The sequence below is a fragment of the Pteropus alecto genome, unplaced genomic scaffold (genome assembly GCF_000325575.1).
Source record: "Pteropus alecto unplaced genomic scaffold, ASM32557v1 scaffold194, whole genome shotgun sequence".
Lineage (NCBI taxonomy): Eukaryota > Metazoa > Chordata > Mammalia > Chiroptera > Pteropodidae > Pteropus > Pteropus alecto.
The window spans coordinates 1,110,324-1,125,579 of NW_006436281.1; the positions used below are offsets into that span (position 1 = coordinate 1,110,324).

Here is a 15,256-nt window from a genome sequence, read left to right on the forward strand (position 1 = left end):
CTCAGCAGCGGCGTGTGCCGTTCAGCCTGCGGTGTCAGCCCGTCCAGCGGGTGAAAAGTGGGACGCGGGCGTGCCGTCATTTAGTTTGCGTTTCTCTTATTCTGAGGATCGCCGAGTGTTCGAGAATTCCAAACCCGATTTTTGCTTTGGGAGTGGACTTGAGGAGGCCCTCTCGGGGTCGGAGTGGGGAGTCGGGGCCGCTGCAGTGCAGGGCCCTCCCCACGCGAGGAGCAGCCCAGCCCGGTGGTCCAGAATCCAGGACGTAGGCACCAGCAGGCGGGTGAGGGTCAGATGTGCCTCTGCTTTTCAGCTGGGAAAGTGTCCTTGGGCAGGTCACTTGCCTTTTCCCAGCTTCCTCTGGAATGGGGGCGCGGGCAGCTGATCATCCTATTTCTGAGCCCTGTGAGGAGGCCTAAGCGAGGTCAGGTTTGTGAATCAGTCTGGGAGTAGGCGCAAAACGAGGGCCCCACAGACCACCAAAGAGTGTGTCCCCTGCGCCCTCCTCCTCTGCGGAGTGAGGGTTCTGGGGATGGAGGGAGGCCGGGGAGGAGCAGTGTAGGGCAGTGGCTGAGGGACGGGGTCAGAGCCGTGGGCCTGGAGTCCCACTCCCACTCTGGGCTGAGGGCCCTTCCCCCTCGGGCCTCTGTTTCCCGCGTGTGCGGCCCGTGATCTTGGGCGCGGGCCCAGAAACCGAGCCCTGCGGGCTTCGCAGCAGGGAGCGTGCGGGGAGGGTGTCACCAGGCAGGCGGAGAGCTGGCTGTGGAAGTAAGGTAGGGAGTCTCCCAAATATGGGAAGGAGGCGAGAGGCTGGGAGTTCCCCTCCTGCCCTGGAAAAACTGACCGGTGCCACAGCGAAGACAGACTCCCACCTCCTTGGGTTCTCCGGGCAGGGACCTGAGGGGCTTGGAGGTGGCCGTGGACAGAGATGACCAGCCGACGTGATGTCGGGTGCTCTGCGGCGTCCTTCTGTGGCTGCTCACCAGGACTGGACTTGGAGAACTGGGCTTCAGTGCACTTGGCCTGCCCGTGGGTGTCTTCCAATAAAGCTATTCCCATGGGAAGCCTGGTCTCAGGAAGCCAGCTGGATTGGGCCTTACATGGCCTGTGAGGGTCCCACAGACTCAGGTTCTGGGCCCAGAGCAGCCTGAGAAGAGGCTGAGAGGTAGGAATGAGGGAGGGGGTCTGCATGGGAGCAGCACGAGACAGTGGCTCTGCTGGGACAGAGGACACACGCCAGGCTCGTGTCTGCAGAGGTGGGTGGGGGGGCTCGGGCGCACGGGACCCCCACAGAAGGCTTTGTGGGTACTTTCCGCCTCCCCGTCATTTCAAGCCCCAGGAGGCTGCTTCGCTCTGCTCTGTCCCTCTCCAGTCCCCCGCCCCCACTCTGGGGCAGCCCAGGCCAGGGAGGGGTGCATTGTGGGAGTGCGGAAGGAACCGGCACCGAGGAAGACTGTGCAAGGCATTTGCTCTGGGCTAAGTGCGCTCATCCAGGCCCTCGTCACGTGCACACCCTCCCAGCCCGAGTGCAGGGCACCCAGGGGAGAAGGACGCTGCCCTGAGTTCACTCAGGGGGTCCAGGCGGAGCTGGGGACTCGGGTGCCTGTTCTTCGGACTCCCGAGACCCACTCTTCACTCGCCCTCTGTTCACTCATTCTGTCAACTGATGTTAATTGAGCACCTGCTGCGCACCCAGTATATGCCTTTCTAGGGAGACGTCAGTGGACAAAGCACCAGAATCCCTGCTTCATTGTAGCACGAGCACACAGACACGTTATAAAGTCTCACGTTGGGTTGTGAGAAGTGCCACACAGAGAATGAAGCAGGGGACAGGGATAGATAGTGACGAAGGGGTTGGTTTCATGTGGGCTGGTCAGAGAAGGCGTCTGAGACGGGACGTTGGGGCAGAGACCTACAGGCTGGGGGAGGGGCGAGGCAGTGGGTGTCGAGGTAGACGAGTACTCAGTACTCCGGGCAGGACAGCAGGCGCAGAAACGCTGAGGCTTTGGGAGTAGACGAGGATTGTCTGTGATAGGACCGGCTGGGGACCTTGACCGTGACAGCGTCCGAGCCAGGTCTGCCCTTGGACCTCCTACACAGAGAGCAAGCCTCCCGCGTGAGAGCTTTGCCGCCTGCACCTCTGGGATGCCACCCCATCCCGCGCTCAGTGACTGAGGCCCTCTGTGGGCACCCCCCCACCCCCAGCCTCTCAGCTGACCCCTGACCCTTGTGGGGCTTCGGGTCTGGGGAGAGGGCCGGCCTAGGAGGAGAGCACACCAGGCTGACCTCAGGCCCACACTCTCGCACGCGGCCCCTGGTACCCCGGGGGGCAGCTCTGTGGAGGGGCACAGCCAGCTCCCGGAAACCCCAGCGAGAAAGTAAAATCCCAGTGGCCCCCCTCTTTATCCCGATATTGGAGAAAGCTGCATTTCTCAGCTCCCAAAGCCATCTGTCCAGCCTGAAGCCGAGGGCCTGAGGACCTCAGGGCACCAAGCTGGGGTGGGGACAGTCCTGGCCTTAGCACTGCCCCCGCCGCTTCCTCGCTGCGTGACTGTCGGAGAGCAGTTAGCATCTCGAGACGCCCCCTCTGCACAGTGCGCCGGGTCCCTGCTCTGCACGAGTGAGGACTGAAGCCCCGGCAGGAGGCCTGCGAGGGGGCCGGGGTGACACACGGAGCAGCTCTGTGCAGGCGGCGCCCTGACGCGCAGTGCGTGTTTCACAGACGAGTCGTTTCCGGCAGGTCTGGGCCCTGGGTGCCTCTCGCCTCCCTGCAGGCTTCCTCACCCAGTGGGTCCTCCAGTCTTTCTGCACGCGGAGCAGACGGGCCCCTGGTCAGAATGTCCTGTCCACCTTCAAGGCCTAGTACAGCAGAGCTCCGCCGTCTGTCTGTCACTCCTTCACCCTGTCCTGGTGCCTGCCCTGGGCCTGGCCCCATGCTGGGTGGTGTTGGGGACAGAGGACCACAAGTCATAGGCTGTCTTCCCAGGGCTCCCAGTCCAGTGGGGAGACAGACTGGTCCCCAGATAGTGACAACTCAGGGCTGAGATGGGGGAACCAAGAGATGGGGGCCTGACCCAGGCGGGGGTCAGGGAGGGCTTCCTGGAGGACACCTGAGCTGAGAGCCGGAGTGTTAATGTTATTATTACAATCATTACGTAATATTGATAACGAGAGGAAGGGCGTGAGGTGCGATGAGGCAGCGGGCCATTCTGTGAAAGACAGTTCGGGGTGCAGCTAGAGCAGAGCACGGGGCGGGCGAGGGGAGGGAAACGCCTGCTTCATCCACGAGGCTTAAAACCGGCCTCTGAGATCTGGCTCCTGCCCGACAGCCTGATCTTAACTGAGTCCGTGTGCACAGCACCCTCCCGGGGCGCCCACGAGTGTCTGCATATGCTCCTCCCCAGGCCAGACACCTGGAGGGTAGTAGGGACCAGGCCAGAGCCACCCCTGTCCCATAGTGCTAGCACAGAGCTTGGCGTGCAGCAGGCCTCGGGGGTGTTTATTAGGTGGTACTTAAGTTAGAACTCTCCTGGGTTAGAAGCTGAGTCGGGATCGGGGGGAGGAGGGTGAAGCAAAAAGCGAGGATGTGTTGGCTCACGGACCTGAGGAGTCCTGAATAGTTTGGCTTCAGGCCTGGCTGGATCCAGGGTCTCAAACTGTGTCATCGAGACTGTCTCCCTTTACCTCTGCGTCAGCTTTGTTCTCAGGAGGCTCTCCTCCCGGTGGATGCTGGGGTGGCCTCCAGCAGCTCCTAAAATGGGAGGCCACCATAGCCACCCCCGGGGGACGAGAGCTCTTCTTCCTGTTAGCTGCATCGTGGGCCCTGGGGTGGCCGTGGCTGGTTCTACAAGAGTCAGCTCCTTAGCCTCCACCCATCACGGTGACACGGCTGTGGACGGGGACCTGTCCACTCCTGCAAGCCTTGGAGGAGACAGCAGGGAGTGGAGGGAACATGCCCGGCCCAGGGTCCTAGAGTGGCACTGTGAGGGGCGGGGAGACCGGTGCTGGCCTGCCCGAGTGGGCGGCCGGGCCAAGCCTGCGCTCACTGCCAGGGCAGGTTGTGCCTCTGACACGAGGTCCACCTGCGGGGACACAAGATCTACCTGCGGGAAACGAGGTCCACCTGCGGGGCTGCTGCAGATCTGCAGGCTTTGGCCTCCTGGCTTCTCTGTGTCTTGGACACTGGCCTGGTCCCCTGTGGGCCAGCCTTCTCCCCCAAGGGTATGAGCCCAAGCAGCCTGGTTAGGGGACGGTGGAGAGAGCCCTGAGGGTCACGTGTCATGTGTGGTGAGAGGCTTTTCTGCATGGGCCAGGTCACCCGCCTGCCATGAGGCTCTCCATTTCCTGTCTGTCAAGCAGGGTGATGGTGATCGTGCCCCCTCACGGGGCAGGCACGGCGCGGTGACAGCTCTAGCAAACGGTAGGTGGACAGCCAGGCCCCGGGAGGTCAAGGCTCCATACTGTGAGATAGTAGGGAGGGGACTGGGACCCAGGTCCCCTGACTCGGGCCACTCACACTCCTGTGGGTGGGTGGGGTGCGGGGCTGCAGAGAGCTGGCTTTGCCACACCCTTGCCCAGCCTCCCTGGGCTTGAGAGAGCTAGCAGATGCCACAAGCTGCATCACTTTCTTTGAAATGATGTAATACTTGCGTCCATCCTCTGTCCATCCTCTGGCCCCCGCCTCCTGCCCGCATCAGCCTTTCCTGGGTGACCTTGTCTTGAACTCTTGCCCATCTTGCTCCTGCCCGGTCCCACCCCTCGCCCAGTGGGTGCCACGTCCTGTTGCTTTTGCCTGCATCCTCTGGGGTTGAGCCTTCTGAGTTAGCACAGTTGCCAGGAGTTCGGGCTTTGAGGTCAGGCAAACCCAGGTGGGGTGGGGAGCCTGGGGGAATTGATTCTTCTTAACTAGATGTATGAATTTTTTGAGTTGATAATGCCTGCGTGTGCCTCAGCACTCAAAAGCTATAAAAAGGCATATACAGAAAAGTGAGTTTCTCTCCCCTGCCCCTCGTAGCTTCCCCGGCCAGCCTTCCTACAAGCAGTCGTCCGGTTTCTTGTGTGTCCTTCCAGACTGTCTGGGACAGAGCCCAGCGAACTACAGCCTGAGTTGGTTGCCTGGCTTTATGGGACGCGTCCGTGCTCATTCGTTCACATACTGCCTGTGGCTGCTTTCCAGCTGCAGCAGTGGCGTTGAGTCGTCGTGAGAGGCGGTGAGCCCCGCAAAGCCTCAGCTATCTACTGTTTGTCCCTTTAAGAAAACCCGACACTGTGTGTGTTTAAACTCAAGTCAGACCTGGGTTTCATCTCTACCCTTTGACCTCTGGGAGCCTGGACTCTGAGAGGAGGATAATGAAGGGTGGTCCTCGGGATGGCTGGGGGCTTCTGTGGGCTGACACCGGCCTAGAGTGCAGCCAGCGGGGTGCCGAGCAGGGAGCTGCCTGGGCTGTGCTGGCTGCCTTTAACAGATGTCCACAGCCCAGGCTCCCTGCCCGTTAGCCTTTCCCTGTCCTGCCTCAGGTCGTCACCAAGGTGGAAGGGCACTTATAGGGAGCATCGTGTTCGTCACCTCTGCTGTGCTAATCCCAGCAGTCTCCCTTTTAGGGGACACAGTGGGCTCCCCCCGGTCTCCAGAGGACCCCATTTCCGTAGACCATAGAATACAATCCTCCCCAGACCTTGGGCAGCTCCTATCGCTGCTCTCCGCCCAGCCCGCTGGCTCCTGTCTCATGCAGAGAACCAAGTCCTCACTGAGGCCCCCGTGTGCCCCGCCCCCACCTGACACCTCCCCGCTCCTGTGCTCTGCCCCGGGTTAGGCCAGGCCTGCTCCCACCCCGTCACACCTACCCTCCCGGGGACCACTGCCCATGCCGCGTCTGCATCTGTCTCATCTCTGTCCCCCACCAGCTTTTGAAGCCCCAGCAATGAGAGCTGCCCCCACCCCTCTTTGTCCCCCTCACCCCACCCCGTTACTTCCTGGTTTTTGACTCCCACGTGGATGGGTGACTGTGTCTGTCTCCCCCAGCTCCAGGCTGGCAGGGACGGCCTGAGTCATCGCCACCCCCCGGTGTCCGACCTGTCCTTGCATCTCTCGGGTGCCTTTGCACCTGTGTGCAAACGAGAGGCCAGACTTCTCTCTGCCTGCCACCTGATGCCTGGCATTGGGTTTCTCTCTGTCCTTTGTGAGGGCCAGAGCAGGTGGGATGGGGAGGCAGGCTCTTCCTGGGAAACTGGTCCCAGCTGCTGGGGCAGCAGAAGCTCATCCCTGTGCGGGGCCCTGGCTACCAGTTTCAGTACCGCTCGGGTCTGGGTGTGTGTTCCAGTCCTGCCACTCCTGGCTCTGTGACCTTGGGCAGGTGACTTGACCTTGGGCAGGTGACTTGTTTCCCCTTAATATGAAAGGGAGCTGCATCACGGCGCTGGCCAAATGAAACTATGCATGGAACATTCTAGCCTCGTGCCTTGCACAGAGTTAAGTTCCCAGCGCCCGGCGGAGGCGACGGCCATCATCACCTTTCTCTCTAGTTGTGTCTCTTGCCGAATCAGATCCGGCACCGTGCTGTTGGTGCCAGCTACTTAGCAAACAGCCTCACGTCCTTATCTCCCAGGACCCTGCAGCTGTCCCTCTCAGGGACGGAAAGCGCGTGCTGGAGTCGGCGATCACAGCCTCCCCAGGACAAGGACTGGAGATTGGAGCGAGGGTCTTTTCACCTTTAAACATCCCGCCCCAGCTCGCCCGGTGTTCTCTCCTCCCGCACACGTCACCGTCCCCTCCTCTGACTTGGCACTGAACTCCAGGCCCTGCTACGTCACACCTTCAGAGCCTTGGACTTGGGAGTCGAGCGAACACACCGGAGCCCTGAGCTGAGACGCACGCTAGCACGCATGTCCCTCTGACACCCCGTGTCTCCCTGGCTTCGCCAAACGGTCCATCCCAGGACAGGTGCTTCGCGGGCCTGTCCTGAGTCCCCGCCTTCCAGTGCGGGGGGAAGCCCGCCGGCGATGGCATTGGCGAGCACTCCCGAGTGTGCGCTAAGCCCCGGTCCGAGGGACAGACTCAGCGACCCTGCTGGTCGTTCCTTTGCATGGCAGTCCCCAGACACCAGATCTTCAGTGTCTTCCCTTCATCTCCTTGTCACAAGTTGCAACGTCACAGATGAACAAGTGTGCGTAGGGCCAGCCCTGGAGCCAGCTTCCTGGGCTGCTCCCCACCATGGCCAGCTTACAGGTGTCAGGTGGCACCTGGAACGGCATGAATGCTGTATGAATGCCGCTTGTTATTTCTCTGAACCACTTGTACTGCTGTGTACGTCCATCTTTTCTTAAATTGGATCATTTTTTCATTTAAATACATTTGGTCTCATTCTCAAAGGATACTTACTGTATGCAGAATGCTGGTTTTCATGTGGTATTCCTTTTTTCTTAATATATGAAGGAAACACACGTACACTGGGATTACTGTAGGGTCACGTCCGAGCTCCCCACCACTCGTGTATCCCTGCTGGTGACGTGGGATGTTCTCATGGTGCTGTCGGGGAAATCGAGGCAGGCGGGGGTACGCCCAGCTATGCTGCGGTGAGTTGACTGAGACTCCACCCTGGTTCCTTCATGTCTTTCCCCAGTGCTGCCCCCACCTGGAAGGTGTGTCTCTTTGACCGAGGAAAGCAATACGGTGCAGTTCTCATTCTTGTCATCAGAGGGCGCCAAGCCTTTTCTCCGAGCCTGTCTTCCCCTCATATCCCTGCCCTCAGTTTCCCCTTCTGTGTGTGGGTGGGCAGGCTCAACTTCCTGAGCTCTGGCTGTGACCTTGTGTGAGGCCGTGCCTTCGTCCAAACTCAGTATTTGCCCGGCTAAAGGGATGGTCGGGTGGCAGCCGTGGGTGACGTGGAGGTGGCCAGGTTAGAGACCCTGGGCCTCGAGCTCACCAGGAGGCTCCTTGTGAACTTCAGGAGCCAGAGGGGCAGCTCGATTCAGCTCGGGCAGTCAGGGAGGGCTTCCTGGAGGAAGGGATGTCAGAGTCGACCATCTCAAGGACCAATCACAGCTTCAGGGGTTGCTAAGGTGTCTCTTGTTACCTGTAGACTCTTTGGGATACTGAGGACTGCTAGTGATGATACCACATGTGCCCAGTCTCTACTTCATCCCCAGACAACCTGGCCAGGCCAGCCCGTGGGCCTCTATGGAAGCAAGTGTGTCCAGGGTAGAGGTTTCTGCCCTTTGGCCATTTGATGAGGCCTGTGATCCCCTTCTCGGAGTGAGATTTCTAAAGGCAAAAAATAAATAAATAAAGGATACCAGTTAAAATATCGTTAGCTAGAATTTTTTTATGATAGTCTTGTATTTTTGCTTTTCTCCGTTGTCCCGTGAAACGGCGGGAGCGAGCGGCTCTCACGACGATCGTTTTCAGAGTCCTGACGAGCGTTCGAAAGCTACAGTGACGTTACGTGATGTGAAAACATCTGTCAGGTCTACTGACGACAGAATCTCAGGGCCTGCTAATCACGATTTCTTCTCTCTCTCGCCGACGGTAATAAAGAGGAAATGCTAAATTTCACTTTAGTTTAGTTACTGAAAATAAAGAGGCCGTTTTTCCCCACTCAAGTTCATGGACCCTTTGGCAGCGGCTCTAGTCCTGAGGGCTGCCTTCCAGGCGGGGGCGGCTTCCGTTTCCCCCCCGGAGCTGGGGGCCGCCAGGCACATGGCCACGTGTCAGGGCCATGGGTCCCCAGGAGGGCAGTTGCACCCGGGCAGGAAGTGAGGGGCAGAGGGCCGGGTCCGACCTCTGGGGAGGCTGGGGCCTGTGTCGGCTTCTCTCCTCCAGCACAGTGGCTCCAGCCTCCCCACCCCGACGCAGCACCGTGGAGAAGGCTCTGGAGCAGACGTTCGCCTCTGCCCTGCACCAGCTGCTTGGCCCCGGGGAGGCGGATTTCCTCCCCTAGGAAACAGGGCGGTGCTTGAGGAGATCGGGGTGCCTGGCCCCTTGCCAGAGCAGTGGCTAGCGGGAGAGTCTGCTAAGAGATGCTCACCTAGAAGCTCTGCAGGGGCTCCCACTGCACTGGCCCCCAAGGGCTGGGCCAGGATGGCCGCGGGGTGAGGGGAGGCGGGGAAGGGGTGCCAGGAGGCCCTCTTTCTGCCTGCCCCGCCTCCCCGGGTGCCACCCACCCCGCCGTGCCCACTCCGTCCTCCAGGCCCCGAGAACTCCTGCACCAGGGCCGACCCTGTCCCTCCCCCTGCTCAGACTCTCTCCTTCCTGCTCTTTCGGTTGCCCCCGGGGCAAAATCTAAGATGTTAGCCAAAAACTGAACACAGTACGATGTCCGGTCGCCTGGCAGTGGGGCTTGGGACAGTCGTTCTGCAGCATGAAGGGGCCCAGGCTTAAAGTCCCCCGGTTCCATGAAGGCCGCCGCCAAGGCCCCAAAGTGTCCCGCAGAGGCAGATCTGTGTAGACAAAGGGCCAGCCCTGCTTCCCCGTGGCTGCGGGCCTGGACTGCCCAAGGCGTGGGCTCACACAGCCATGGCGTTCGGGCTGCTCCTCTCCATCCAGCCCCGAGCAGCCGCCAGGGGATTTCGCAGCCGAGGGTGTTTCAGGAGTGGGGACCTGAGGGGCCAGGCGGCATCACCGTGGAGAGCTGAGCTTGCTGCTTGGCTCTGCCACTTCCCAGCTGTGTGACCTCGGGCGAGGTGTTTCACCTCTCTGAGCTCAGCTTCCTCACAGGGCCAAAGTACAGATTCATTGTCTCATCCGAAACAAACCAACCAAAAACCAAAAACAGCTCTGGGCCTGGCCCTGCGCTGGGGGAGCTGGGAATGGCGTGAGGGAGACAGCCCCCCAGTCCCGGCTTCGTGGGTCAGCTAGTGCGGAAGGCAGCTGACAGAAGAAAGTTGTGTGGTGTTAGTTGTGTATTGTTTGTGTGAAGGAGCTGTGGGGAGGTGTGGAGAGTGGGGTGACTTGGTTTGGGGGTGCCCAGGGGCTCCTCCCTGGGACAGCAGTAGCTGCGAGGGGCCTCGACGAGAGGACAGAGCTCAGTGGAGCTTAGAAGGGCCGTTTTGTCCTGGAGGCCTAGAGGACAGGAGGTGCTGGCAGAGGCTGGGGTCAGGAGGGGCGAAAGGGGCCCAGGACATGGAGAGTCACAGGCTGGGGTCCTCTGTGCCCACAGCCCAGAACGTGACTGTGGATGAAGTCGTCAGCGCCTACAAGCAGGCCTGCCAGAAGCTGAGCTGCCGACAGATCCCCAAGCTCCTCAGGCAGCTCCAGGTATGCCAGGTTGGGGGGGGGCGCCCTCAGAGTTAGGGGGAGGGGCTCCTCAAGTGAAGCTGCCCTCCTCCCACCACCCAGCAGCCTCTGGGCCTCTGCCGTCTGCCCTAGAGCCCGAGAGGGCAAACAGAGCACCCTCCCGCCCAGCCTGCCCCCCAGCCAGGGGCCTGTGCTCCTGTAGCTGGGACAATGCTCTGCTCAGTTGTAAGTCATCAGGCCCTTCATGGATGTTTAAACACGGAATTACGTGAAGTAAGGATTCCAAGTATTTATCACTCCCCAAAGAACTTCTGTTCCCCGTGGGGAAAGCCATGTATGTGCTATTTGTTCTTACAAGCCTGAATTATAAAAGCACAATATTCTGATTTTTAAAAAATCAAAATACTAGAGACATAAAAAACAAAATCCACTTCTTACTGTTTGCCGGAGTCCCATTCCCCAGAAGTCCCCAGTGTTGACAGTTCGGGGCTTTGTCCTCTGACCTGCCTGGGCATCTGTCAGCGGGCAGGTCACTCCCCAGAGGTGCAGGCGGGGGGTGGGCTCTGTTTCTGTACAGCCCGGTGCCCGCAGGCGCCTCTCCCGTGGCCCACGCAGCCTGGCCACGTGGGTAACGCACTGGCATAGCGCCTTCCCTCTGGGTGGGCCATTCCAGAATGTTCCCAGGTTGCTTGTTTCCAGGGTTGTTGCTCCCTTAGACAGCACTGCCCTGAGCGGTCATGCTCGCTGCCCACCCCGGGTTGGAGTTCTGTGGGGGATCCCAGAAGGGCCTGTCCAGGGTAAGACGGCCTCTCGGCCTGGTGGCCACGGCCGTGGGCCCTGCCCCTGGCCACCCCTTACTAGCGAGTGACCCTGGGCAGGGCTGGGCCTTCGCCGCCTTGTCTGTACGCGGGTTCTTCACAGCGCCCACCTTGGGGGTCCATGAGTGTGGAGCCCAGAAAATGGACCCGGCAGCTGTGGGGGTGGCGCTGGGGGTCAGAGCCAGCAGGGGGCTCGGAGGACGTGTGTCCAGCACCTTTACTTCCTTTTACTGAGCACTCGCTGTGGGCCAGGCCTGGCACCCTGCCTTCACCCCAGGCCCCTCCCACCCAGACTGTCAGCCTTCCCGGCCTCAGCGGCTCCTCACAGCCTTTGCACTGGCTGTTCCTGTGCCCGGGATGCTCACCCCAGAGGCTGCTGGGGCCCATCCCCTCGCTGCGTTCGACTGGGACAGAGGGGCTGTGCCCAGGCTGGGGCCGCTGGTCTGTAGAGGAGAAGCCGCCCTCCTGCCACCCCAGAACACTGCCTCACCTCGGAAAGCGCAGAGCCCTAGCGGCCCCGCAGTCAGGGTCCAGCCTGGCGCCTGCAGATGTCCTTCTGCTTTAACCGCCGTCCACTCTGCTTCCCCAGGAGTTCACGGACCTCGGGCACCGCATCGACTGCCTGGACCTGAAAGGTGAGTGTCTGGCCAGGAGCCCGTGGGTAGCGGCAGGGGCAGGGGCCGGGGCCAGGCCTGAGAGAGGTGCGGGGGGCAGAGGGTCCCCCCGCTACGCACGCCCACGCACGCACGCCGAGCGCTTCATCTCCCCCAGGTGAGAAGCTCGACTACAGGGCCTGCGAAGCCCTGGAAGAGGTCTTCAAGAGGCTGCAGTTCAAGGTCGTGGATCTGGAGCAGACAAACCTGGACGAAGATGTGAGCGGCCCCTGCCACCACCCTGACCTGCTCCTTGAGCAACCTGGCCCCTTGGGGGATTACCTGGGGAGAGGACAGTGCAGGAGGCGGCCAGGGCTTGGACAACGGCTGGGCTCTTTGAGAGACAAAATGGGGAGATCTAGTGTGGCCAGAGTGGGTGGGTGGGGCCCAGAGAAGGGACTTCGCAGACCCACCCCAAAGGGCAGAGAGATCTGGGGGGCCAGGCCTGAGGAGGGGCCTGTTGCCCCTGGAGCCTTTCCAGGACCCTCAGCTCCCTGGGGATCACAGCATCTGCAGGGGAGAATTTGAGAAACTTCTGAAAGCGGCCTCCCCGTTAATGCCCAGGTGTCCTCACCTCCCCAGACTCAGAGGCCACCAGGAGCCCAGGACTTGGGCCGCAGGTCTAGAGACAGGAGAGTCAGGGGGAGGGGTCCTAGAAACCAAGGCCCAGGCCCAGGGATTCCAGAGGCCTGTAGTGGCCGCACAGCACATCAGTCCTGGGGGCGAGTGAGGGAAGCAGACTGGCTCCTGCAGGAAACGGGAGAAGTGCCCGAGCAGCAGCAGGACTCGGCCCCTACCTCCCGCCCTCCCCTCGGCCTGGGCCTGAGGCTGAGCCCGCGCTCTCTACCCCCAGGGTGCCTCGGCCCTCTTCGACATGATCGAGTACTATGAGTCAGCCACGCACCTCAACATCTCCTCCAACAAGCACATCGGCACCCGGGGCTGGCAGGCCGCCGCCCACATGATGCGCAAGGTGGGCGCCCCGCCCCCCAGCCTCTGCTTGCAGGTCCTGTGTGCAAGCCGCCCCGGCCCCATTCCTCCTCCGCCCCTCTCCCCTCCCCTTGCCCGTAGTGCATGCCTTGGAGGCAGCTAAGGCCACCAGCCCTCTTTCACTCATGCAGGAGTCAGGGAACTCGGCTGTCACCAGCCCTGCCTCGCTGACCCACAGGACCCCAGGCTGGCCCTTCCAGCACCAGCCAGCTGCCCTCTGGGGCTTGGGTGGGAGGCCCCTTGGGGCAGGGAGGGCTGAGGCCAGCCTGACCCAGCCCGCGCCCCTGTGCCACCAGACCAGCTGCCTGCAGTACCTGGACGCCCGCAGTACGCCCCTGCTGGACCACTCGGCGCCCTTCGTGGCCCGCGCCCTGCGCATCCGCAGCAGCCTGACGGTGCTGCACCTGGAGAACGCCAGCCTGTCGGGGCGGCCCCTCATGCTGCTCGGTGAGCCGGGAGGTGGCGTGCAGCCTGCTGGGTGCCTGGGGCTCTTGGCCGGGTCCTTGGGGCCTGGCCAATCACACGCCTGCCCCTTGCCGCCCCAGCCACAGCCTTGAAGATGAACATGAATCTGCGGGAGCTGTACCTGGCTGACAACAAGCTCAATGGCCTGCAGGACTCGGCCCAGCTGGGCAACCTGCTCAAGTTCAACTGCTCCCTGCAGATCCTGGACCTCCGCAACAACCACGTGCTGGACTCAGGTGTGCACGAGGCCCACCCACCCCTCCAGGCGCCCAGCACCCTCTGGCTGCTCCGTGGTGTTGGGGGCATCCGCAGGCAGAGAACTCAGACTGGGCACCGCTGGGCTGCAGGACCCCAGAGTGGGTGTCTACCTAGTCTAGGGGGTCAGGGCGTCCTGGAGGAGGGGACAGCTCATTGGAGACCTGCAGGATGAAGCAAGGTGTTGAACAGATAATTAAAATAACAACAGTCTGAGAAAAGTGCTTTGAAGGAAGCAGGGTTGTTGGGATAAGGGTCAGTCTTGGCCTGTGTAACCTCCAGGGAGGGGACCTGTAGGTGGCGTTGTGGAGGCTGAGAATGGAACCAGCCTTTTTAAAAGCCTGGGAGGAGAGCCCAGGCAGGAGGCAGCAGGCGTGAAGGCCCTGAGGTGGGAGAGAGATTCGATATTGGCTGTTTTGGGGGGAAAGCCACAGTGAGCCTGGGGTGGATGGGAAGAGAAGAGAAAGTGCTTAGAGGAAGAATTTGGTTTTCTCGTGGGGAGGGCGGCTGTGACCTGGTTCACTGTGGAGCAGCGCCCCCTGGCCCCAGCGTGAAAAAGGGGGGCGGCGAGGCCAGTGCCTCCCCCCGGGTGGCCCGACCCCAACACCACATTTACTGAGCACCTACCCCATGCCTGGCCTGTCGCCTCCAGGCTCCCAGCTGTGAGACCTCTGCCCTCGGGAAAGACAAAGTCAGGATAAATTAATCAAATATTGGCTGTCACATGGTGACATGTGCTCTGGAGAAGAGTAAAGACACGATGGAGAAGGTGACATCTGAGCAGGGCTCTGAGGCAGACAGGGAAGAGTGTCCCCGGCCCAGGGGTCAGGGCTGCGCGTGTGCCAGCCGAGGCCGAGGCAGCGGGCCGTGGCAGGACCCAGCCCGGGGGCGGGGCGGGCCTAGGTGAGGGCGGAGCCCTGGGGTTCAGCGCGCTGGCAGAGTGGCGATTACTCCCAGGTCGGTGTCCTGTGGGTCAGCGCCCAGGCCACAGGCAAGACTTGCCCACGCACCCCCCAGGTCTGGCCTACATTTGCGAGGGCCTCAAGGAGCAGAGGAAGGGGCTGGCGACCCTGGTGCTGTGGAACAACCAGCTCACACACACGGGCATGGCCTTCCTGGGCATGACGCTGGTGAGTGGGCCTGCAAGAGGGCGGGGGGGGCGCCCCAGTCCCCACCACCACCACCTCCCCCAGTGCCAGCGCTCAGCATCGTCACCTTCCCCCCGTCACGTGTCTCAGCCTTGCTCACCCGCAGGTTTAGGAACCGTTTTATCTAACCTTTCGGCTTCCGCTCGCACCCCCCTTTCCCCTGAGGAAGGTAGCCCTCCTCGCGCTGACGCTTCCCATCCAGCCCCGTGCACGGCCTAGCACGGCGCTTTGCACAAGGTGAAACTGTTTTGCATAGAAAGCTAATATTTCTGAGAGCCTTCAGTGCGTCTAAGTCTTTTCATCACGCGGTGTTTGAAGCAGGCTCACAGCTCTCCGGATGCCAGTGGGGGCAGCGGGCAGGCCCGGGTGCAGGGGGTGGACTTGGGGAGACCTCTCGGTACCTGAGGGGTTCAGCCTTAAGCAGGATGCGCAGCCCTGCCGAGGGGAGCATACGACTTCGCCTCTCTCCACCGGCCTGGGCCCTCCCTCCCTCCCTCCTTCCCTCACACCGGGCGCCCCCACAGCCGCACACGCAGAGCCTGGAGACGCTGAACCTGGGCCACAACCCCGTGGGGAACGAGGGCGTCCGCAACCTCAAGAACGGCCTCATCGGCAACCGCAGCGTGCTGCGCCTCGGCCTGGCCTCCACCAAGCTCACCTGCGAGGGTAGGGAGGGGGGCCGGGCCCTGGGGGCCGGGC

At 61.6% G+C, this 15,256-nt stretch overlaps 1 protein-coding gene across 1 annotated transcript in view; it reads left to right on the forward strand.

The window, feature by feature from the left end:
• Positions 1-15,256, forward strand: part of PPP1R37 (protein phosphatase 1 regulatory subunit 37) — a 40,356-nt gene that overhangs the window by 22,866 nt on the left and 2,234 nt on the right. The window contains exons 4-11 of the mRNA XM_006911859.2: positions 10,152-10,249; positions 11,636-11,681; positions 11,818-11,918; positions 12,553-12,672; positions 12,986-13,136; positions 13,235-13,390; positions 14,427-14,539; positions 15,082-15,223. Coding sequence (XP_006911921.1) covers positions 10,152-10,249; positions 11,636-11,681; positions 11,818-11,918; positions 12,553-12,672; positions 12,986-13,136; positions 13,235-13,390; positions 14,427-14,539; positions 15,082-15,223 — 927 coding nt within the window. The remainder of the gene's footprint in view (positions 1-10,151; positions 10,250-11,635; positions 11,682-11,817; positions 11,919-12,552; positions 12,673-12,985; positions 13,137-13,234; positions 13,391-14,426; positions 14,540-15,081; positions 15,224-15,256) is intronic.